General features: G+C 40.3%; 2 protein-coding genes across 3 annotated transcripts; one reads left to right on the top strand and one right to left on the bottom strand.

Annotated features, from left to right (window-relative positions):
* The first annotated feature begins 1192 nt into the window (after positions 1–1192).
* LOC112291342 (vacuolar sorting protein 18) lies at positions 1193–11415 on the top strand. 2 transcript variants are annotated; one of them, XR_016506190.1, is made up of 26 exons: positions 1247–1548; positions 1804–2110; positions 2276–2474; positions 2656–2865; positions 3169–3308; positions 3558–3653; positions 3857–3924; positions 4064–4165; positions 4389–4539; positions 4971–5114; positions 5423–5542; positions 5702–5758; positions 5922–5981; positions 6120–6227; positions 6928–7091; positions 7290–7368; positions 7544–7606; positions 7840–7973; positions 8132–8237; positions 8442–8630; positions 8873–9100; positions 9285–9440; positions 9635–9799; positions 10004–10144; positions 10296–10536; positions 11136–11415. XR_016506190.1 is itself a non-coding variant. In XM_024538598.3 (25 exons), exons 2-25 carry the CDS (start codon positions 2054–2056, stop codon positions 10470–10472), a joined length of 3114 nt encoding a protein of 1037 aa, XP_024394366.1. In that variant the 5' UTR covers positions 1193–1548; positions 1804–2053; the 3' UTR covers positions 10473–10658. The 2 variants fall into 2 exon arrangements, 1 of the variants encoding a protein (XP_024394366.1); XM_024538598.3 differs by lacking the exon at positions 11136–11415 and having other exon boundaries at positions 1193–1548; positions 10296–10658.
* An 84-nt stretch (positions 11416–11499) lies between these two features.
* Positions 11500–13765, bottom strand: LOC112291343 (uncharacterized). Its single transcript, XM_024538601.3, has 3 exons — positions 13242–13765; positions 12853–13016; positions 11500–12738 (listed from the first exon to the last, which is right to left on the bottom strand). Exons 1-3 carry the CDS (start codon positions 13461–13463, stop codon positions 12429–12431), a joined length of 696 nt encoding a protein of 231 aa, XP_024394369.1. The 5' UTR covers positions 13464–13765; the 3' UTR covers positions 11500–12428.
* Between the last annotated feature and the right edge of the window lie 10068 nt (positions 13766–23833).

Below are 23833 nucleotides of genomic sequence, written 5' to 3'. Positions count from 1 at the left end.
TTTTTTTTTGGATTTAATTAAGATTTGATTAAGATTATTAAGCTTTAATTAGAATTTATTTAAGATTCTACAAAAAAGGTTAAGACTTTATTATTGTAAATTTCTAATTTACCTTCCATAGCCAAGTGCTTTGTGCATTCTCAAGCAAGACTTCACGTAATACAACAACATGTCTATAAGTAATTGGTAGATTAAAAACTAGGCCAATAAATTAGCCATGTGGTGGATATACAAGAAACTTGTTTTACAAGTTAGAAATGTGTCTTGTAAATTAAGTCTACTACTAGCAAAATTTTATTTTTCTCGTTGAATACATGTTAAAGGTCCTATAAAACATTGCTATGTAGATCTTAATTAGATAATATATATAGAAACAAGAATGAGGCCTTCTGTAATTTTGCTAATCTTTTTCTTGCTTCTAATCTAGTTTTACAAGTCTATAGTTTTTTTGTCTTTAATAATAGCCATTCTAATTTCTTTTTGAATATACATGATTTTTCATTTCTTATATATCATCTTTTTTTTGAGATATATCTCACTTGTATAATTACATTATTTAAGTTTTTGTTTCTAACAAAAATTTATTCATTTTGTATGGATTATTTTGTGTTCTCAATGACATAGATTTTTTTTCGTATATATATATATATATATATATATATATATATGCAAAATTATATAAAATTTAATCAGTACTTAATATGAAATATTTTTCTATTATTTAAAAAAGAAAAAAATAAAGACAAAGAAATAAATCCAATTGAGTTGAAAAGACATAAAACATCAAAATTATTGCATCAAAACACAAAAATATATAGAGAATATAGGATCCATATATATATATATATATATAAAATTAAAAACATATTCAATTGTAATTTTAAATTTAATAGTAGGTGATGATAATGTTCTCAAAAAAGCTCTCAACAATCAAAATCCTAAAAATGCAGTTTCTAATGATAGATTTTAAAAAACGGTTTATTTATTTTTGTGAATGCGAATATGAATATGTAGACTCGTCGGAATAGATGGGAGTGTGGGATATCAAATGCTGGCCTCTTCACACCTACGACGGACGGAGACGACCCGTCGATCGGGCCATTCCGATACCGAGGCGAAGCGCCACGTGGGCGGGCATTATGCGGCGAAAGGGGCGAGCGCAGGCAGAGCGTGGGGATGGGCGTGTGGGAATTTCACCCGCTGCCCTGCAGGCCAGCCAGCGAGCGAGGTATTGAGCGAGTGATCGAGCAATTGATCGCCAGGTGCGCAATCCCCTTCGCAGAAAACTGATCACCTGGGTGGGTGATCGGGGACTCCATTCACAGCTCTGCTACTTGTGATTCCAGTACGATTGAGGCCAGCAATCCAGCAATCCCCAGTGACTATGGAGTTCGTGAGCTTTTTAGTCTCAACTTGAGTAGTTGACAACCCAGCGGAGTAGGAGCTCGCCTTGGGGAGCAGCCATGGCCGATCGCGCGAGCTTGCATTCCAGAACGTTCCGGAGATGGGTTCTTCGTGATGGGGCTTTGTGATGGGCATTGATGCATGGTAGGGTCGAGCTGGACTTTGAGGAATCTGGGATCGAGTTTCCGGTCAGGATCAATTTTGGTTTGAATGTTTTTGTAGGAAATTGTCTTTGGTTAGGTAAGTTTTGTCAGGCTTTGTTTCGGTGGCATGCGTGATCCAGCTCTAGTGAGTGATGGAGTGCTTCTGCGGTTGATGGTTTGAGGAATTGCATTGGAAGAGTGGATGACAACGATGGCGATTATGGTGACGATGTTGTTGTTGTTGTTGTTGTTGTAGGGATGGGGATTGCTGATGGAGTTTAGTTTTGCGAATGGTGCTTTCGATGCCATGGTGCGACGCATTGGTATTCGCCGACGAGGATTTCGTGTGTAGCTGCCCGGGGGGTTTAAGAGTTGTGATTCTGTGGGAAGAAGAGTGGCCTGGAAATAAGGTGGAGGAAAAATAAGGTATCGAGAGAAGAAGAAAAGAAGGGGTTGCGTGGGGCTTCTTAGTCGTTGTAGTAGGGGTATCTGATTTAGGTCAAGCCATGTCTGGGTGGGAGCCATCGGACTGGTACAGCGGAGGAGGAGAGCCTCAAAGCACGGTACTGATGCATCACCACGAAGGTTTAGGGTTTCTGTTTCTTTTGCAACACGATACTTGACTTTCGGCAGATGTTCTGTGGTGTCGATCGATTGCAAGTCATCCATGTTAGCACTATCTTCTCAAATTGTGAAGCTTAGGTTGAGTTTGGAAGGGGGGGATGCAGGTGGAGGATGCTCCTGACGGAGATGGCTTTTTAAGAAATAACGAGAGTTCAATATTTTCGGTGGACACATTGGAGAGGAATGCATCTAAGGGGCATGGGTTGGTGACATCCGTTGCTGCTGGCAACAATGTTCTCTTGGTGGGCACCAATAAAGGCTGGATAGTTCGACATGATTTTTTGGGAGAAAATGATACTCTTGGTTGGTTTTCTTTTCTATCTGTCTCTAATGGGTGCGTGCATGGGATACATGTTGTCTGGAGATTGAATGACCAGTTATCTACAAGGAGCCTGTTTGGGCAAAATGAAAGTATGTTTGTGTGCAATCTGGAGTTAAGATCTGGATCTGTACGTCACGAATTGTTTGTTGGTCGGTTTTGCAGAATTGGACCTCAGCGCTAGAGGTATTGAGCAATGGATCCCGAAGGTTTTCATCGATCCAGGTGGCAGACATTCAATATTCACAGTTTGTAGCAACGCAACTGCAGATACTTACTACCTCCATGGGAAGTGGAGAAAACCAAGAATGTTCAGCAGATTGAAGGGGTCAACTGTGAGCTCTGTTGCTTGGAATCGGGCGCAAATAAACGAAGGTACCCCACATCACTTCTCCTACATGTAGTCAACATTTGTGCGGATTCACTTAGGTCGTATAGTTTGCCTGGCTCATTCGATATAAATCCTTAAAGAAAGGCGTAATCAGTCGTTGTAATATCGGTCTGTGTCGATGTCATGCTTTCTGACTCGACCATCGGAAATACTCGAGAAGACCGTATACCACTAGTTCCGCAGCAATTGCCGTAATGTACTGATTTTTTTCTTAGATTAAGCAGTTGACTGCTAAGTCGATTATGGATGTGTCGTCCTCTTCCTGACTATTTGGCTGTATTTTACAGCTTTTACTCGTGAAGTGATTGTGGGGACTACATCTGGGCAACTGTACGAGACCGCTGTGGAGGAAAAAGATAAGAAGGAGAAATTCTGCAAACTCTTATTTGAGCTTTCGGAGGTCCCAGAGCCTTTTATTGGTGTCCAGGTGAATATGTGCACTTCGATAGTTGGTTAAATTAGGTATCATTGACACCATGTCAAATATGGAGAAGAATTGTGATGTGGTCGAACTCATATATTGCAAATGAATTGATCATTACTGTAAACTCACAAACGGGATTTCTGATTGAAGATGATGTCGAAGCAGGTGTCATGATTCCTATGGGTTAAATTGTTGTCTGGATCTTTTTGTCTTGGTATATTGTCCTCTAATAATGCTGGGACTTTGTGACAGATGGAGGTTGTGAATTTAGGGAGCACTACGCGCTATTTTGTAATGGCAGCCACGCCTTCCCGCCTTTATATTTTCCAGGGCACTGGGTCTTTGGAGGTGTGACGTCCAGAATCCTCTACAGTAGAATTACTTGCTCTCTTTGTGCCCTTGTACCAAGCTTGTACGTTGATTGATCCTTGAAAGTTGCAGATTTGTAATTTTTGCGAAGTTCGTTGAGTTTACCACACATAGTTCTTAGACTGGTAGTTTATGTTATCTGATCGCTTATCTAGTTTGTGCTAATTTCATCTAAATAACAGGCCGTATTTAAGGCATACTCGGAAGGTCCACCCCATTTCACCGAGCTTCCTGGTGCGATCCCTAACAGGTGGGTGATACTCTTCGTTTAAGTGACCGTCATTGTTTTGCAGGTTATGCAGTTCCACAGGTTTTAACTGCTGTTCTCGAATTATTCTGTACTCTTACTGGTCAGAAATCTTGACCATATCTACTTTGATCCTTCGCAGCGAGCTCCAATTTTATGGAAAGCAGCGCAGAGCAGAGAGGTTTGCCTGGCTGGCAGGGCCTGGTATCTATCATGGGCATTTAAATCTTGGGACCACTCAAAGGTTAATGCTCCATTTCATCTCTAGAACTTTTCTATTTGATTCTAGACATCTTTTGTGCAAAATTCCGGACGACTTCATGGATGAAAAATTCTCCGTCTGTATTTGAACATTTCAATCAATGCCACTAGTGCAGTCTAGCCTTTGCAGCAACGTGACCTCATTCGCAGTATGGAATTTTATTTTGGTTGTTTTAAAAATGTAATGTACGATTATCTGTTTGCAGTGCTAATCACACCCATGACGAGGAGAGTAATGTGGAGCACAAGTGGCTTTTGGAGTATTCCAAATTAATCGATGGTCCGGGTACACCGAAACCTCTTTCACTTGCCCTGAGCGAGTACCACTTCCTCGTTCTTATGAACAATGTGCTCAAGGTGTGTTCTCGGTCACTTCCTGTTACTTCCTTAATATATCTATCTATCTATCTATCTATCTATCTATCTATATATATATATATATATATATATATATATATATATATATATATATATAAAATTTAATTCTTAAAAAAGAATTAATCAAATTTTGTTAATTATTTTTCAAAGGTTTTAATGCAGGGGACTAGAGAAGTGACAAGTTGTGTTTATTTAGTGGTTCATATGCTTTTTTGTCGCTCCCTCTTAATGATTCGATTTTTAGCTTATTTATTCTTTTCTGCATGAGTGGATCAATCTGTTGTTCAGTTCATTGTTTCGTATCTGCGACGTTCACTTGACTTAATTTAACTGGAGCTATTCGTCTTTGTGATTTTATTTCAAATTGCTTACCTTCAATTCAACATTTTGATTTATTTTTTTGTGTAAAGATTGTGAACAGGGTAAGTCAGAAAGTAGTGGAAGAGCAGCGTTTTGACCTACGCAGTGATCTTGGCTCACCTACTATGCTGGGGCTCTGCTCAGATATGGCTGGTGGAGCCTATTATGCGTACGATGAAAATTCCATCTATGAGGTGGGTTTTCTAGCTTGTGAGGACATAAGAATAAATTATATCTCCTAGCTGGTTTATTTGTTCTCCTGGTATCATGAATTGAATCTTTTCTCTTATCTCAATTCTCATGTCGTTCACAAGTTGGTTTTTTGTCGTATTGAGTGCATGCTTACTCATCGAAGGTTTATATTGATCTATGTAATAGTTATATCACCCATGAATGTTTGTTGACGTATGTCCACTATCTCAAGTCTAATGTATATGGTTCAACACTTTCATGTTGTGAAGTTCATGCTCTTATCTCACTCATAATAAAAATATGTTTGCAGATCACAGTCCAAGACGAGGGACGCGATATGTGGCAGGTGTACTTGGGTTTGAAAGAGTACACTGCTGCACTTGAAGCCTGTCGGGATTTGGCGCAACGAGACAGTGTTTATGCTGCTCAGGTGCTGGGTTTACTCTGCCCTTACCTGCCCAGGTTATTGCACTATGATTACTTTAACAAGTGGTTTCAGCAGCACTTCAGAGTTTCGCTTGTTTTTTTTAGTCGTGGCTGCTTTGAAGTTTCAGGTCTTGGCCTTATTCTATTTATATTATATACACAGGCAGAGGCAGCGTTCGAAGTCAAAGATTATGAGCGAGCAGGATCATTCTGGGCTAAGGTGCACAAGTCGTACCCGAACTTGAGACGCAGTCTCACTTGGACATGTACTTGATAGGAGATTGTTATAGTTTTCAACACCATTTCATTCTCTTAGCTCACCGGCTTTGTCACGTCCAGTTTTCTTCTTATTACGTACTGGTGTGTTGTTCTCTGTATCGCAGACTGCAACTGTGTCAACATTTGAGGAGATTGCGCTGAAGTTTGTGACAGTTGGTGAACAAGTGAGTTCCTCAATTATCGTATCTCTATTGTTCATTTTCGACTCGTTACGCGCCTCATTTAATTTCTATTATAGTTCCAGTTTGGTCTTGCGACCTTTTTCACTTCTTGATGTGGAGACGTATTTTGGGTTGTACCAGGATGCTCTCCGAACTTATCTGCTTCGAAAGTTGGACTTTTTGGGAAAAGAGGATCGCTCACAAATTACTATGATTGCCACCTGGGCTGCTGAACTTTACTTAGATAAGGTACACATATCTGAGCTTGAGTATACATAGGTGAAAGACGGTTGTAGTTATCAGCTAGTTTATTCCTATTCCTCTGTGCCGCTGCGATTTCGTAGTCTCCATGTTAGTCGTATTGTTTGTTGAGCTTTCAGCTGTGAGTCGTACTAGCATGCCATTGACGATCGTGATTTACATATTGCACCATCACATCTTGGTGCATTATCAGGGTTTTGGACTGATTGTTCGTTTACACTACATCTTGTTTGTTCTAATGTTGGTCCATTTCAGACATTGCCATTCTAGCCACCACCCTCCCACACCTATTAGCCTTAAATGCAAGATTCCATTCTTGTTCTCTTGCCCATATGGTGGGAGAAGAGGGTGTGAGAAGCGGATAAGTAGGGATATTTTAATGCTCTTCTAACCTCGTTCATAGAATCTTACCTTTTGAATTAGCTTTACATGATGCCGATTATTTTGGGAGAGGAATATATTACGCCTCTCTACTACAGCATACTTTTCTTTCTTATTATAACCTGTTGTTTTCATTAGTTTGAAGTAGCCAGATCAAAAATATCAATTCAGAGCATAGGTCCCACTCGTGCTCCACTAAATAACATTGGCAACTTTACGACCTGCCATTTTCATTCCTTAATTGTTTATCCTTTTTTAAATTAAAATCCATATAACCCACTATTGTGTTTATTTGGGTTGATTACAGATTAACAGACTGCTTCTAGACGTTGATGATGAAAAGGAAGTCGATGAAAATGAAGGTAGCATTGGAAATTCAGAATATCACAGTACAGTGCGGGAGTTTCGGGCTTTTCTCAGTGATTGTAAGGATGTGCTTGACGAGGCTACTACAGTCAAATTACTTGGCAGGTAAGGATTTTATTTATTTATTTGATTTATTTATTTATCGGTTCCTGTGTATTAAGGATGTAGTTGGGATCTTGGTACAAGTGAACAATACTTTGCTTAGTCTACCGATCATCTTGTGGTGTGTCTGTCATTGGTCGTCTACCTGATCAATTCCAATAATCGGTTGCTCATGGCCATCTCCGTGCATGATGTTACCAGCTATGGGCGAGTGGAGGAGCTGGTTTATTATGCTGGTTTAAAAGAACAGTACGAAACACTGCTTCACCACTTTGTTCAGGTGCCTGTTAATGCACATTTCTGTCTCGTGTTGATATCATATGTTTGATTCAGTTCTACGCAGGAATTACTTCAGTCCTTAAGTATCGACAATTTTTCGCTGTCGCGTGTCATTCGTGTGATATCTTCAGATTCTTATATTTCTGTACTTTGTGCATGTGTTCGATCTTTACCAGCAAGGTGAAGCAAAGAAGGCATTGGCAGTTCTCCGAAAACCGAGTGTGTCTCCAGAGCTTCAGGTGTGCCTTAGTGTCTTTATGAACATTTTATCTCAACACGTTACATGCGATAATTAATTCCTTTTTGCTGTTTACTTATCTATTTTAGAGGCGACCCTTCATATATATAGTTCCATCCTTTCGTCTTGTTAGAGAATCCTTTCATGAGATGGATTGCGCACTAGTGTACTGTACAGTTCTTTGGAGAGAAAGCTGTCGGTATGACATTGTTGATAATTGGCAATCCTGTGCAGTACAAATTTGCTCCTGCATTGATTATGTTAGACCCCCATGAAACTGTGGATTCGTGGACTTCAACTGGCCTAAATTTGAATCCAAGACAACTAATTCCTGCTTTGATGCGATACTCCAGTGAGCGTCGCCCAAGGTTTATTTCGTATTTGGTCTTTGAGTTTTGTGGTTACGTATTTTCAATTTTTAAGTCAACGAGGCTTTGTTGTTTGAACGCTATGGTTGTGCTATAACAAATTTTGTACGATAAGAAAGACATCATAACCATGACGCTTGAGCATGTTTGTTAAGCAGAGACGAGCCCAATGCAGCAATTCGGTATCTTGAATATTGCATTGTCCGTCAGCAGAACCAGGACAGTGCTGTGCACAACTTGCTGCTGTCTTTGTATGCTAAGCAGGTACACGATCTCTTTATTTTTGGTCATTTTTGAAGAATCACCAATTGATGAAGTGTTATTTTAGACAAGGCAAGAGGAGAAGTGTGCAAGTAGGACCTATTAGCTACGTGTTCAGTTACTGGGTATGGTGCAACTCCTCTAGTTTAGTTAGATGTTACAGAGTTCAGCCGATTTAAAAACGCATGGTTGATGGGATGTGCGCAGCCAGAGGATACAGCTTTGCTCAGGTTTCTGGAAGCACGGTATGGCAAGGGGCGTATGGAAGGCCCGGACTACTTCTACGATCCCAAGTATGCCTTGCGCTTGTGTTTGGAGCAGAAGCAAATGCGAGCTTGTGTATACATTTATGGTATGATGGGCATGCATGAAGAAGCTGTGGCACTAGCATTGCAAGTACGTCGATGTCTTCACACTCTTTCTTTAAGACTGTGGTGCATGTGTTTGCCAATTATGTTTCAGTTTTAGTTTTAAATTCTTCAGAGTTCAAGTCATTCAACTCTTTCTTTTTATTCCATCTTAACGAGTGTTCCACAGATGCTACTAATTAGTTGATTACTTGCTTTTCGCTGCTTTTGGTAGTTGGCGATTTGGGCCCATGATTGCCACCGTCTGATCAGAAAGAGTGTTTTATTCAGTTGGACCCTGAAATGGCGAAAGTCGAGGCTGACAAAGTGGAAGACAACGAGGAGCTTAGGAAAAAGCTTTGGCTTATGGTAGCAAGGCATGTCATCCAGCAAGGGAAAGCCACTAAGGGAGAGAATATCCGTAAAGCCATTGCATTCTTGAAAGAGACAGATGGGTTGCTGAAGATCGAAGACATCTTACCCTTCTTTCCAGACTTCTCCCTTATTGATGACTTCAAGGTAATTTGTCAGCTGCAAACAATTTGATCCATTTTGTGTAATAGTCATATATTATCCTCAACTTATTTAGTACATGTTCCTTTCAAGATAGGTCGGTTTTCTAAAGCGCGATAGGAGTGTGTGGATTTGCCTTGTATGTCCTATTGACGTTGAGTGAGCGCTGCGGTATTTCTGTTTGGCGCAGGAAGCTATCTGTGCTTCGTTGGAGGATTACAACCGTCAGATTGAAGAGTTGAAACGAGATATGAATGATGCCACTCATGGAGCTGAGAATATCAGAAGTGATATCACTGCACTGTCACAGCGCTATGCTGTTGTGAAACGTGATGAAACATGCAAGGTTAATCATCTCACTCACATCGATGAGTATCCTCCATTCGCTTTGACCTTCTCTTTCATTCACACCTGGTTTGAGACTCAAGGCTACGCAAATGGATCTTTTTGTTGCTGTGCGCGGGCTTTGCGTACCACCACCATGCTGCAAAACTTACCGCTGACAAACTCTTAAAGCACTTAATCTACTTTCTTGTACAGGTTTGTGGACAGCGGATATTGGCATCAAAAGGAGCACAAGGAGCAGCAGGGGTAGCCCGTAGTTACACGTCTCTTGTGGCTCCATTTTATGTCTTTCCGTGCGAGCACGCCTTTCATGCGCAGTGCCTTACTGACTACGTTCTCCAACACACTGATAAGAGCGAGGTACTTTTTTTTTTTTTTTTTTTTTTTTTTTTTCAACTATTAACCAACTTTAAGGACTTTTATTTATTGGAATCTATACCAGTCAAGGCTTAACTTATCGCTCCTATTGGTCGTTGTTTTGCTTTCTAGTTTTAACGTATGGCATTCGTCACCTCTAAATCTTCTCTTTTGATCTATCTGGAATGCACTACGTTGGATATTCAGCAAGAGCGCATACGAGGACTGCTCAGACAGATCACGTCCCTGGGCTTCAAGGAGGCTAGTTCACGATCTTCAAAATCTGTTTACAATGGGCACGATGAAGAAGTTGACACTGCAAACGGCAATATGTCTCCTATGGACAAGGTACCCATTAATTTTGAGATCGGTTAATGGATGACTTTGAAGCGTCAACGGCTCTCTTTCATACATTTATTTATTTTTGATACTGGCGTTTCATGAGGGCAAGCATGTTGGTGAGCATGTGGAGTTAAACACTTACCTGTTGTCTGAGCAGGTCCGGGCACAGATAGACGATGCAGTAGCTGGAGAGTGCCCTTTCTGCGGAGAGCTGATGATCAAAGAGATAGCCGAAGCTTTCATTTCTTCAGAGGAAACGGATGTAGTTTCGTCGTGGTCAATAGGTGGTGCTGGAACTGGAAGTATCTCTAGTGTAGAATACGGTTTGGCTTGACGAGGTGGCATGATTGTGATTTATGACCTCAAAGTGTACAGCGTGGAGTTCTGCCCGTCTACTTGTAAGTTGTCTTGATGTTTACATGGGTGAAAAATACTGTGATGTGAAGCTTTTTCAAGGTCACAGTATTACTCCTAATGTCTTTCGATTTTAAGAAAATAAAAAAAGTCTGAATTCAATACCTTTCCGATCACAGACATGGATGTTGCGTTACCGTCTTGCATTCATTCTGCTGCAAGTGACAGTAGAATGCCATGTTTCCCACCATAGTTCTGCAGCACTTGGCGACAGGTTCACTGAATTACTAGATCTGAAGTTCATCTAACCTCATTTTTATAATCTATCAAGTACCGTGATAAGTAGCGTGATGTTGGTAAATACACACTGTAATATCCAGAGACACTTGTCTAATTTAGACTTGACATGTTTTTTTAGTAAATGGATGAGACGACACTTGCGGTTTCGCTAACATCCTAGGCCGCATTTAGAGTATCTACAGCTCAATCTTGTACATGGGCTTCTAAGCTTCCTTTGTACCTCATCTATGGTAGATTCATATAGATACAAATCCATCAGAAAAAGGAATAGTTATCTAAATGTTGTTCTGCGCAATGGCTTCTTGTTCTAAGCTTTGTTACCATTTTCTACGTGTCTATGCAGAGTAACATTTCCGCATGTCACTGCAATCATACTTGGATGCGGTTCTGTGAAGGTGATTCAACACCTCGTGAGGATCTTCCAGGAGAAGCACCAACATTGTAGAGCTGCATCCAAGGCGGATCCGCAGATTCATTCTTCAGCAGGGTCCTCGATAAACTCAAAAGACTCGTAGCATATCGAGCGTTGTCATGCTCACCTTTGATTACGGTTTCAAACCAGCTATTCTGGGCGTTGTTTTACCTCAAGGTTCTCAACTTAAGTAAAGGATATTTTTTTAACATCTAAGGTTTTGCATTTGATAATGAAACCATTTAGATCTGCTGTTTGAAAGATGCACAAAGACTCGGATTTCATGGCAATAAGATTGATGAAAAGTGAAATACAAAGCACATTTATACTATTGCATGTTTCAATTAAACGAATAATAATGATACATGATTCTTTTTCTAAAATTTTGGATGTTTATCAACATGGTTATAAAAGAATGCTTTTGTGTTAATTATATTTGGCCAAAAGTTCCTTCCTCAAAATCAATATTATAATTGGAATCGACGACTACAACCACTGTGTTCGAAACACTTACAATCCAACCCAAGTGCTTCACAAAAGATGGGTCTTGCCCATTAGCCCTAAAACTTTGCTCTTTAGCCAAGTTATTCCATGAGAAGGTAAGTGTTGTACGAAGTGTTCGAAACCTCCTCTAGATCATACGCATTTGTATTCCGAAGCTTATTGAATCTTTCCAGAATGAGTTTCCCATAGAGACAAAGAGTTTTTAGTTATGCTGGAAACTTGCTGACAAGACTGGGGTTGGCATCGACCGAGATGAAATCTCACTAAACCTTGCCAAGGTTCGAACAGGAAACGAGTTTTTCCCCCCCTCGAAAAAGAGACGCATTAATTTCACGCGTTGATTGATCGGTGTCTTCAAGGTTTGGGGGCAACATTTAGGGAAGTAATAGAAAAGTTCGAGCAATCCATTTTTCTTCCACATTTGGCTGGTCTTGCCTCCACTCACCAAATCAAAGTGATCAAGGGAAAAAATATATATATAAATTTGAGTTGGTTTCTCTGTGATGTCCTCGATCGATTCGTGAGGAGGAGGAGCATGACAACCCAGTGGATGGGTAAGGTCTGCAATACTATGCTCTTTCGCGGAACATCGAAGACGACCTCTTTGCTCAAGCTGGATGCGATCGTTTCGAAATGGTCTTTCCACAAGAGCAGCAATAAGATGATGGAAAAAGAAATGAAACAAAACACAAACATGGCGTATAATCATGGAGCTTATGTTCACTGAGGGAGCCACTTTAAAACATGCAGCCTTTCGAATGCATTGTGAGAGATGATGTTCACATGGACTTCCTGCTTCCGATTGCGGAACTGCAGTGGGCTGCTGTAATCGGCAAAAAGTGTAGACTTCTCGTCGTATTTGAGTCCATCCCTGTCCAGCGCTTTCTTCAACTCGACAACCTTGGCTGCGTAGTCCTTGTCGGTGGGAAATCCTCCGAAAGGACCAAGGACGGCCTTCACAGCTCCCTCAGGTCGGTAGAAATAAACCTCGGGATCTGTTGAGGTTGGCAAATCGTTGACATTTTTGATTCTGGCGGCACAATCAGGTTCAATGGAGAAGGTTTTTCAGGGGTAAATCTCACAATATACCTGGTAACAAAACATTTGACAAAAAAAGACATTCAGGGAAGCACGAAGTCCTGACCTGCTAGACACAAAGAAAGCCACCTTGTACCCGTTCGAACGAGGAACTGGTGTAATGTACACCGGAGCGGTTATCTCAAAGCCCAGAGAGTTCGTGCAACGGTAAAAGCCTGTGATAGTTGCAGACTCGTAGGTTGAGTTCTCCAACATTGTCTCCACCCATATCTGTCAAAGGCATCGCAAAAAGAAAACAAACAGAGAAAAAAGAACAAAAAACAACACGGCTTTGATTGCCATCAGATATATCTCATCCACATGCAGCCACATCGCTGTTAAGCTAGTTCTAGTCTACAAAAACTCTTGTTTACTGTTCTTTTCCAGATTACAGACAATGTAATGAAAATCACTGTCTCTCCACATTCACTCTCAAAACTGTCTTTTTCAACACACCTCTTTGCTGTTGCACCTCCGGAGCTCGTAATCCCTCTTCTTCAATATCACCTTGCACTTGGGTGTCTCAATGCCCACCTTCGGGCCGCAAGCACTTGGTTGCTCTGCAGTACTGAACAACTGAAGCACCGATTCGGACCACGACAAGAACGCACCATCCGCCGGCTCGAAGGCCACACATGACAGCAGCAGCAGCATCACCATCACCTGTCCAGACCCCATATCGATCGAACCCCCGTCCCCTTCTCTTCAATACTGACAGGCAAACGAACAGTCTCCCGAGGGATGACTCCACCAGAAACTCAGAATTCCAGGATGCAAGAGGCGCAGGATTAAGTTTCTCGCAGCCAAAAATCTTCAAGAAACTTCAAGTCGCACATCAGATTCAGGAACTCGTCCGTCTTCAAGGAACATAGGAAGATGGCCACTGAAATTGACCAGCAGGCAGACAAGTAAGCATCTACGATATCCACCCGAGCTCTACACTTTGTAAAGAAAACTACACCGCAATGATTGATGCCTGTTCATCTGAATTCGCCTGTGAAGATCGTCGCAGACTTAAAGGGAACGTCTCCTCCAGCATGCGGCGTAGATGCAGTAGTCGATCGGTGGAAACGCGGTTTGATGATCTGAAGCCATGGAAGTTGTTCGATGATTCGCTCTTATCGCTTGACTCTCACTCGCCATCAGAGTCGTTGATCGGCTTTCAGCCAGTCACCTTCACTATGCTGGAATTGTTCTCCCCATCCGTTCGTTAAAAGAAATTCTAGACAATCTGTGGCGACTCAGCAATTACAGAAATCCTTTCCTCGAAGCACCCCCTCGAAAGACTTGACCTACAACAACTCTTGTTAGCATTTGCCATTTTCATTGTGCATTTATTTAAACTGTTCAGAAAATGGTTTGCAATAGGGTTAGTTGGTTCTTAAATTATTGATGTTTCTCGTAAATAGAACATTGAAGTTTCTTGGAGTGATAAAAATGGATACTGTACTACACACGTCAAAAATCCATGCATGCGTGTGTATGCATTATTAAATCAATATCAGTGTGTGATTGAGGTGGCATTTCCTGGATTTAAGGAAAACATATATATTTTTAATCAATGCACTGGTAGACTTATAATGAATCTTCTGTGGGTCCTCAATCGGACAATCTCAAAAACGTAAAAGCAAGTTAAATAGACTTTTGGTTTCCATTTTATACTTTTCTGAGCTTTCGTTTATGGGTATGGATCAAAATGGTCTCTGCCCGAGTGCCGACCAATGAATAATCTCGTTTCGCAGCTCATCAGATGAGGTGCGCATCGTCGACACGCTGCTTGCGCTTCTATTAGATAGATGATGGCAGTGGGAATCGGCCTCCAGTCGACTGGTTATAACTGCATTCGACGTCGAAGTTTGTAAATAAACTTGAACTATTCGTCAAATGATATGTCCCTAGGTGAGTGGATTGCGCCATCAAACATGAACAGATGGAGAAACTGAGAGCCACTCACTGCAAACGTACAACTGAGTCGAACCAGGTCGTCGCAGAAGCAGCAGATTACATCGAAGAAGGGTTGTCGCTCACAAATGCGGGCAGGAACTGCGGGGTTAGAAACGAGGGGGACAGGGGCTTCTCCATTCGACTCGGATGTCTTCTCTCTCTCTCTCTCTTGCAGGTCAAGATGTCGGACCTCGGCTCTAATATCGAGAATCCGTGGCCATGTCTTCGTTCAACTTTTGCATGCTTGCTTTAGTAGCACAGTGTCGGTCGCATCTGTTCTTGAATCGCAGCAGCATGAGAATCTTCTATTCGATTTGGAGATGTGTGTATGTCTGATTCTGTGTCTATGTGTAATTATGTGCAATTATGTGGTCCGCTTCGTGGGGTGTGGGGCTACGGTGGTCGAGGGAAGTTTGTGCCAAGCCTTAACAAATCTTCATGGGTTCGAAAGAAGCATGGAACTTCACTCAATAATTTTAGGGAATTACTAAATCGACCCATTTTGTTGGAGCACATCATCACAAAGCAAGGGATAAGGTCATCCAAAAGAGAGCCAACTTAGCAACTTAGGAATATTTCTTAGAAGTAAGATAAACTCACAGTTTGTCTCTTTTATCACAAAATACCAAATCAGTACAAAATAATATGGCTGCAACTCTGAGTAACAAAGTAGTATGTACAAGAGTATGTTTATGTGCATTAATCAATGAAAACATTTTGCCGCATTCTACGTCTTGTGGCAAATATGTCAGTCTGTTGATACATGATATTAGAACTGTTTGTTGTTTTGTAGCACTTGTAGCATACAAAAGACTTAGAGTAGAAGTAAATAACTATCCTAGTATGTTCAAAACAGTCCAACACATGAGAGGAATACAAGATAAAGTAGTCATGCCATGGCAATTTAGTAATATGATCTGAATGTGCTAGATGTCATATCTTTGAGCATTCTCACAAGCCAAGAGTTGGCAACTCCAAGGCAGAGGAGAAAGCTGTTTTCTGTTGTGAGCACTATGAATGTAAACTCAACCTAGTCCATGGCTAAACTACACAAGCTAGAGGGTGCCAACCACTTCCTAGTATAGGAGGTTAAGATGTACATCCTTCTTGTCACAGATAGAATATGGTACATTGTTTCACCATAGGACACCACATCACATGCCTCAATCAAAGGAGCTAAAGTCATCAATCCAATAACCACCACAACATTGCAACAATAGCAACATAACAAATATAAGGTACTATCAATGTGTCACGGCCATAATCATGTAAGCTAATAATTACATATAGAAATAGGTAGAAGTAAGTAAAAGTAGATAAAAATAAGTTAATTGTATAATATTTAATATAGAAGCTTCCTAAAAACTTCCTAGACGCTGCTTTGACTTCATAGGTGTCTTTAATTGACTTTTTGGATTAGAAACGTGGTCAACAAGTTGGCCATGTGCCACACATGTTGTTAGCTTGAAGATCAAGCTAACTATGTGGCCCACACGTAGGAAAACTTGCCTTGTAAGTCAAGGCATGTGTCCTACAAAGTCAACACATATTGGAGGTCCTATAGAACGTCGCCACGTAGCCCCTAGTTAGATAGTATATATAGAGACAAGAGTGAAGGCTTCTTCACTCTTGTCAACTCCTTTCTTGCTTCTAGTCCAGGTTCAAGAGTCTTTAGTTTCTTGTCTTGTGGCAATAGCCATTCCAGTTTCCTTTTAATATACCTACTTGTTTATATTTTGACTTATTATATCGAGATAGCCTTTTGGTGTATATTTTTCCTCATCGAGTCTTTGTCCTTGACAGATTGACAAGAGTACACTTACAATATCAGAGCTTTGTTTTTTCTTGAGTAAGAGTGGATTACCCCTTTCTCTTGACAAGACATAAGCGTATTAGAAGTTTGCGGATTACCCACTTCTAAACTGATATTGTTCTTAGTATCTTCTTTGTTATCAAGTCTTTCTTTTCTTTTGTCTTGAGCAATATCAAACAAATTTTTTCTTCTTAGTATCATTATGGCAGAGCTTGTTGAAATAAAGAGTGCAATGGCACAAATGCAAGAGCAAATGAGGGAGTTAATGCTTGCGATGCATCAACTCAATTCACCAACACAGGAAAGAACAAGAATAGCAGAAAGTGGAGATATAGAGATGATCGGAGCTGCTTCAACATCTACAACAAATCACGTTCCTTCTCCAATTGTACAACACCCTATAAGCACTAGAGAACCAAGAATTGCCTTACTTGAGAAATTTGATGGTACGAGATCAAAGTTTCGAGGGTTCATCAATCAAGTACAATTGGCAATTGAACTTCAACCGCAAAGCTATCCAACTCCAGGATCACAAGTCAGGTTTATTGGCACTCTACTTTCTGGTTCTGCATTATCGTGGTTTTCGTCTTTTCTTGAATAACGAAATCCAATATTGGACAATTTGGAAGCTTTTTTGGCGGAGTTTCGATCTATGTATGGTGAACACGATGCAACTCGTATTGCAACAAATAAGATCCGAATTCTGCGACAAGGAAATCGCTCAGTAACAGTATATGCTTCACAATTTCGACAACTTGCAATTGACATCAAGTGGGATGATGCTGCACTGATCAGTCAATTTCTTTATGGATTGCAATACGAAGTAAAGAAATTGATGCTCAACTTACCCGATCCTCAAACTTTGAGTCAAGCAATCGATTTTGCGGTAAAATGTGATAATCGACTTTTTGAATTTCGATCTGAGAATCATTCACGGGAACCTCAACGTTATTACTCAATGGCAACATCAACATCTTTGCCAAACGTACATTCGGAAGTAGAAGACATGCAAATTGACGCGGTACGTTTTAAACCTCTAACTGAGCAAGAAAAGATTCGTCGTCGTCAAGAAGGATTATGTTTGTATTGCGGAGAACCTAAGCACACTGCTCAACATTGTCCAAAGAAACGACGCAACTATAAAATGAGGGGTACGACGGTCAAAGAAGACAACATGTCGGAAAACGGATCCGTCCAGCTACAATAGGGACCGTGCAGCTGGAACCTTGTACAATTCCTAATGAAGGTCCTATCCTCTCCTCAGAACCCTCTCCTTGTTTTATAATAGACTTATATTTAGGACCTAAGAATTACAAAGCCTCTGCTTTATTAGATTCGGGAGCCTCAGCATGTTTTTTAGATGAACAATTTGTTAAAAGTCGTAAAATACCCTATGTACAGAAACCTAAACCAGTACATGTAGAAGTCATAGATGGTCGTCCCTTGTCTTCTGGAGATGTCACTCATGAAACTCATCCTATAAAAGTAACAATAGACGGTCATGATAGCTACATAGCTTTTAACATAATTAAATCCCCGTCCAATTGTCACGGACATACATATAATTACCTATATGAATAGATAAAAGTATGTAAAAGTAGGTTAATTGTGTAATATCTTCTAGAGAAGCTTCTTAGAAGCTTCATAGACGCTGCTTTGACTTTATAGGAGTCTATAGTTGACTTTTAGGTTAAAAACTTGGTCAACAAGTTAGCCATGTGCCACGCATGTTGGAAGCTTAAAGAACAAGCTAACCACGTAGTCCATCCATAGAAAACTTGCCTTGCAAGCAAAGGCATGTGGCCTAGAAAGTCAACATATATTGGAGGTCTTATAGAACATCGCCACGTGGCTTCTAGTTAGATAGTATATATAGAGGCAAGAGTGAAGCCCTCTTCACTCTTGTCAACTCCTTTCTTGCTTCTAGTCTAGTTTCAAGGGTCTCTAGTTGTCTTCTATTTTGGCAATAGCCATTCCAGTTTCTTTCTTAATATACATATTTCTATTTTGTCCTATTTCTTTTTGAGAAAAGTCTCATTTACTCTTTAGCTTTCATCGAGTTCTTGTCCTTGACAGATTGACAAGAGTACACTTATAATATCAGAGCTTTGTCTTTTCTTGATTGAGAGTGGATTACCCCTTTTTCTTGATAAGACATAAGCGCATTAGAAGTTGCGGATTACCCTCTTTTAAACTGATATTGTTCTTAGTATTTTCTTTGTTATCAATTCCTCTCTTCTATTTGTTTTGAGCGTTATTAGACATCTTCTCTTTTCTAAGTGCTACTATGGCAGAGCTTGTTGAAATGAAGAGTGCAATGGCACAGATGCAAGAACAATTGAGGGAGTTAATGCTTGCGATGCATCAACTCAATTTACCACCACAAGGAGCAACAAGAATGGTAGGAAGTGAAGATATAGAGATGATTGGGGCTGCTTCAACATCTGCACCAAACCATGTCCCTTCTCCCAGAATGGAACACCCTTCGAGTGTTAGAGAACCGAGAGTTGCCTTGCCCGAGAAGTTTGATGGTACCAGATCCAAGTTTCGAGGATTCATCAATCAGGTCCAACTAGTGATTGAACTTCAACCCCAGAGCTATCCAACTCCAGGGTCACAAGTAAGATTCATTGGTACACTTCTTTCAGGTTCAGCATTGTCATGGTTTTCATCTTTTCTTGAACGACGAGATCCAATATTGGATAATCTGGAGGCTTTTTTGGCGGAGTTTCGATCCATGTTTGGAGAACATGATGCAATTCGTGTTGCAACCAACAAGATCCGTATTTTGCGACTAGGCAATCGATCAGTAACATTATATGCTTTGCAATTTCGACAACTTGCAACTGATATCAAGTGGGATGATGCCGCACTTGTGAGTCAATTTCTCTACGGATTACAATATGAGGTAAAGAAATTGATGCTTAATTTACCTGATCCTCAAACATTGAGTCAAGCAATTGACTTTGCTGTGAAGTGCGACAATCGACTTTTTGAATTTCGATCCGAGAGTCGCACAAGTGGGCCTCAACGTTACTACAATTCAATGGCAACACCAACGTCTCCTCAACACATACCTTCAGAAGTAGAGGATATGCAAATTGATGCGGTACGTTTCAAACCTCTTACTGAGCAAGAAAAGTCTCGTCGTCGACAAGAAGGATTGTGCTTATATTGTGGAGAACCTAAGCACACTGCTCAACATTGTCCAAAGAAGCGACGTAACTACAAAATGAGGAGTACGGCTGTCAAAGAAGACAGTATGTCGGAAAACGAGTACGTCCAGCTACAATAGGGACCGTGCGGCTGGAATCTTGTACAACTTCTAATGAAGGTCCTATCCTCTCCTCAGAACCATCTCCTTGTTTTATAATAGATGTGCGTTTAGGACCTAATAATTACAAAGCCTCTGCCTTGGTAGATTCAGGAGCCTCATCTTGTTTTTTAGATGAAGAATTTGCTAGATGTCATAGAATATCATTAATACAAAAAACTAAACCTGTACACGTAGAAGTCATAGATGGTCGTCCGTTGTCTTCTGGAGATGTAACTCACGAAACACTTCCTGTAGATGTAGTAATAAATGGTCATAGTAGTTGCGTAATTTTTAATATAATTAGACCTCCCTCTAATCCAGTAATTTTAGGCTTATCATGGTTAGAAAAGTATAATCCTCGAATAGATTGGATTTCTCGTAAACTTGATTTTCCTCAGAGCATTAGTAACAGTTCTATTAACCAAGTAAAAAACCATGAGTCTAGTATAGTAAAACTCGCACCTATAGGTGCAAAAGCATTTATACACGCAGCAAAAGAAGGATCAACTTTTGCTATTTATGCTGCACCTATTTCTGAAAGCGTAAAGACTTCAAGTGGCATTCCAAGTCAATATCAAGATTATCAAGACGTTTTTGAGAAAAAGAATGCAGATATTCTTCCTGAGCATCGCCCATACGATTGTTCAATCGATCTCAAGGAAGGAACTCTGCCACCATTTGGACCAATTTACAGTTTATCGCAAGATGAGTTGGCTGAACTCAAGACATTTATTGACGAAAATTTAGCGAAGAATTTCATACGCCATTCAAAATCTCCAGCAGGAGCTCCAATTCTATTCGTAAAGAAAAAAGATGGATCTTTACGAATGTGTGTTGACTATCGAGGACTCAACAAGATCACAATCAAGAACAGGTATCCATTACCTTTGATATCAGGACTCCTTGACCAGTTGAATCAAGCTAAGATCTATACAAAAATAGATCTAAGAGGAGCATATAATCTAGTACGGATCAAAGAAGGAGATGAATGGAAGACTGCGTTTCGAACCAGGTATGGACATTTCGAATATAATGTCATGCCCTTTGGACTCACGAATGCACCAGCTGCTTTTCAACATCTCATGAATGATGTATTTCGTGAATTTTTAGACAATTTTGTTGTGTGCTATCTAGACGATATCCTGATCTATTCCAAGAACGTCGAAAAACATGAAATACATGTTCGTCAAGTATTACAAAAACTTAGAGATGCAGGATTGTACGCCAAGATGGAAAAGTGTGTATTTCACACTACTCAAGTTGACTTTTTAGGATACATCATTTCAAATGATGGTCTTATGATGGATTCTAAGAAAGTCCAAACAATCATGGATTGGAAGATTCCAAAGACTGTAAGAGATGTCCAATGTTTCTTGGGATTTGCCAATTACTATCGGATCTTCATCAAAGACTTCTCACGAGTTGCAGCTCCACTTACACGCTTGACTAGTAAAGATAAATTCCAATGGAATCAAGAAGCGGAAGCAGCATTTGAAGCCTTGAAGACATCGTTTGTCGCTGCACCAGTCTTATATCGTGTTGACTTTTCCAAGGCATTTTTTATGGAAACAGACGCATCGGATTTTGCCTTGGGTGCAGTTTTATCACAAATGGGAACAGATGACAAACTTCATCCGATAGCTTTTCATTCAAGAAAATTCTCAGCAGCCGAGATCAATTATGAGATCCACGATAAAGAACTTCTTGCAATCGTGGATTCTTTTCAAGAATGGCGTCATTATCTAGAAGGTGCTTCTAGTCCAGTCATTGTGTATACAGATCACAAGAACCTCGAGTATTTCATGTCAGCACGCGTGTTGAATCGTCGTCAAGCTCGTTGGAGTATGTCTTTGTCAAGATTCGACTTCATTATCACTTATCGGCCAGGAAAACAACAAGGTTTGTCCGATGCCCTGTCTAGACGTTCTTATTTTGCACCAAAAGAAGGAGATGCAGCTTTTGAGCAACAAAGAACGGTCCTCTTGAAACCGGAGCAATTTCATCTCCGAGCAGTGAAATCAACATTGACTGTTGATTCAACTTTTCTCAAGCAAATCCAGTCCAGTATGTCCTCAGACCCTCTTGTTCATGATATCGAGAATAATTCTTCGAAGTCTCATGATTCTTCTAAGTTTGAGTTCAAGAATAATCTATTATATTTTGAAGGACGCCTATATGTTCCAGAAGGAAAAGCACGTTTGCGTGTTCTTCAAGCACGTCATGACTTTCCAGCAGCAGGGCACTTTGGATATAATAAGACTTTGGAACTCATATCAAGAGATTTTTGGTGGCCACAAATGTGGAAGTCAGTCAAAGACTTTGTACAATCATGTGATATTTGTTCAAGATCAAAAATTCCTCGTCATCGACCTTACGGACTTCTTCAGCCATTACCTATACCAGAACAACCATGGTCTTCTGTTTCTATGGATTTCATCACAGATCTTCCAAGCTCAAGATCTTATGATTCTATATTTGTGATAGTAGATCGTTTCACCAAGATGGCACATTTTATGCCATGTACAAAATCTATCACAGGTGAAGAAACAGCTAAGCTTTTCATTGATAATATCTATCGCTATCATGGATTACCTAAAGATATCATATCGGATAGGGGAACTCAATTTGTGTCGAGATTTTGGAGGACTCTTTTCAAGATTTTAAAAGTGGACATAAAGCTATCTTCAGCTTTCCATCCTTAAACTGATGGACAAACAGAGCGCGTAAACCAAGTCTTGGAGCAGTATTTAAGGTGTACCATCAACTACCAACAAGATGATTGGACAAACCTTCTGCCATTGGCAGAGTTTGCTTATAATAATACGGTACATTCCTCCACGCAACAAACACCTTTCTTTGCCAATTATGGCTATCATCCATGACTTGATACTTTTGATTTTTCAAAAGTTGATAATCCTGCAGCAGAAGATATGGCAAATCGGTTGTCAGAGTTACATGCAATAATGAAGGCGCAGTTGAAGAAAGCTCAAGAACGACAAAAGATAAATACAGATGTATATCGTAAAGAGCAACCACAATTCAACGTGGGTGATAAGGTATGGCTACTTCGTCGCAATATCAAGACCACTCGACCTTGTGACAAATTGGACTATCGTAGGCTTGGCCCCTTTTCTGTTTCTGAACAGATCAACCCAGTTGCATATCGGTTACATCTACCGGAGTCAATGAAGATCCATCCTGTATTCCACGTGTCTCTTCTTGAACCATATAAGACAATGGATATACAAGGAAGAAGACAAATGCCACCGCCTCCTATAGAAGTAGATAATAATGAAGAATTTGAGGTGGAAGAGATATTAGACTCAAGGCGGCGCCGAAATAAGCTGGAATATCTTGTTCATTGGTGCCGATATGATATTAGTGAGCGCACATGGGAGCCATCTAGGAATCTAGCAAATGCATCAGCTAAAGTCAAAGTTTTTCATCAACGACATCCATCAAAACCAAGATGAAAACCTCTCTTATAAAAGAGACAAGATTGAGGAAGTTATGAAGGCCTCAACAGTGATCAAATAATAGGGTGGTCTTCTCGCCCTGGAATGGGACACTATCGATGGCTAAGAGGACCCATCAACTATCTTCGAAGATAACAAAGATCAGAGTATGTAGCAAATACAATTCGCCGCATATTAGATTTTCTCAATATATAATCACCGCTCCTCGTGGAACTCGTCCCTAGAAGGGGGGGTAATGTCACGGACATACATATAATTACCTATATGAATAGATAAAAGTATGTAAAAGTAGGTTAATTGTATAATATCTTCTAGAGAAGCTTCTTAGAAGCTTCATAGACGCTGCTTTGACTTTATAGGAGTCTATAGTTGACTTTTAGGTTAGAAACTTGGTCAACAAGTTAGCCATGTGCCACGCATGTTGGAAGCTTAAAGAACAAGCTAACTACGTGGTCCATCCAGAGAAAACTTGCCTTGCAAGCAAAGGCATGTGGCCTAG

This window comes from Physcomitrium patens, chromosome 14, assembly GCF_059467195.1.
Source record: "Physcomitrium patens ecotype Gransden chromosome 14, ASM5946719v1, whole genome shotgun sequence".
In the NCBI taxonomy this organism is placed as follows: Eukaryota; Viridiplantae; Streptophyta; class Bryopsida; order Funariales; family Funariaceae; genus Physcomitrium; species Physcomitrium patens.
This window is presented reverse-complemented; position numbering and strand designations above follow the sequence as displayed.

Coding starts and splice junctions, on each gene's coding strand:
- LOC112291343 (XM_024538601.3), bottom strand. CDS start 13,463: ATGGGGTCTGGACAGGTGATGGTGATGCTGCTGCTGCTGTCATGTGTG. Junction 13,017..13,241: donor GGAGGTGCAACAGCAAAGAG/GTGTGTTGAAAA, acceptor TGCCTTTGACAG/ATATGGGTGGAGACAATGTT. Junction 12,739..12,852: donor GCTTTCTTTGTGTCTAGCAG/GTCAGGACTTCG, acceptor TTGTGCCGCCAG/AATCAAAAATGTCAACGATT.
- LOC112291342 (XM_024538598.3), top strand. CDS start 2,054: ATGTCTGGGTGGGAGCCATCGGACTGGTACAGCGGAGGAGGAGAGCCT. Junction 4,166..4,388: donor AATCTTGGGACCACTCAAAG/GTTAATGCTCCA, acceptor ATCTGTTTGCAG/TGCTAATCACACCCATGACG. Junction 5,759..5,921: donor CAGGATCATTCTGGGCTAAG/GTGCACAAGTCG, acceptor TCTGTATCGCAG/ACTGCAACTGTGTCAACATT.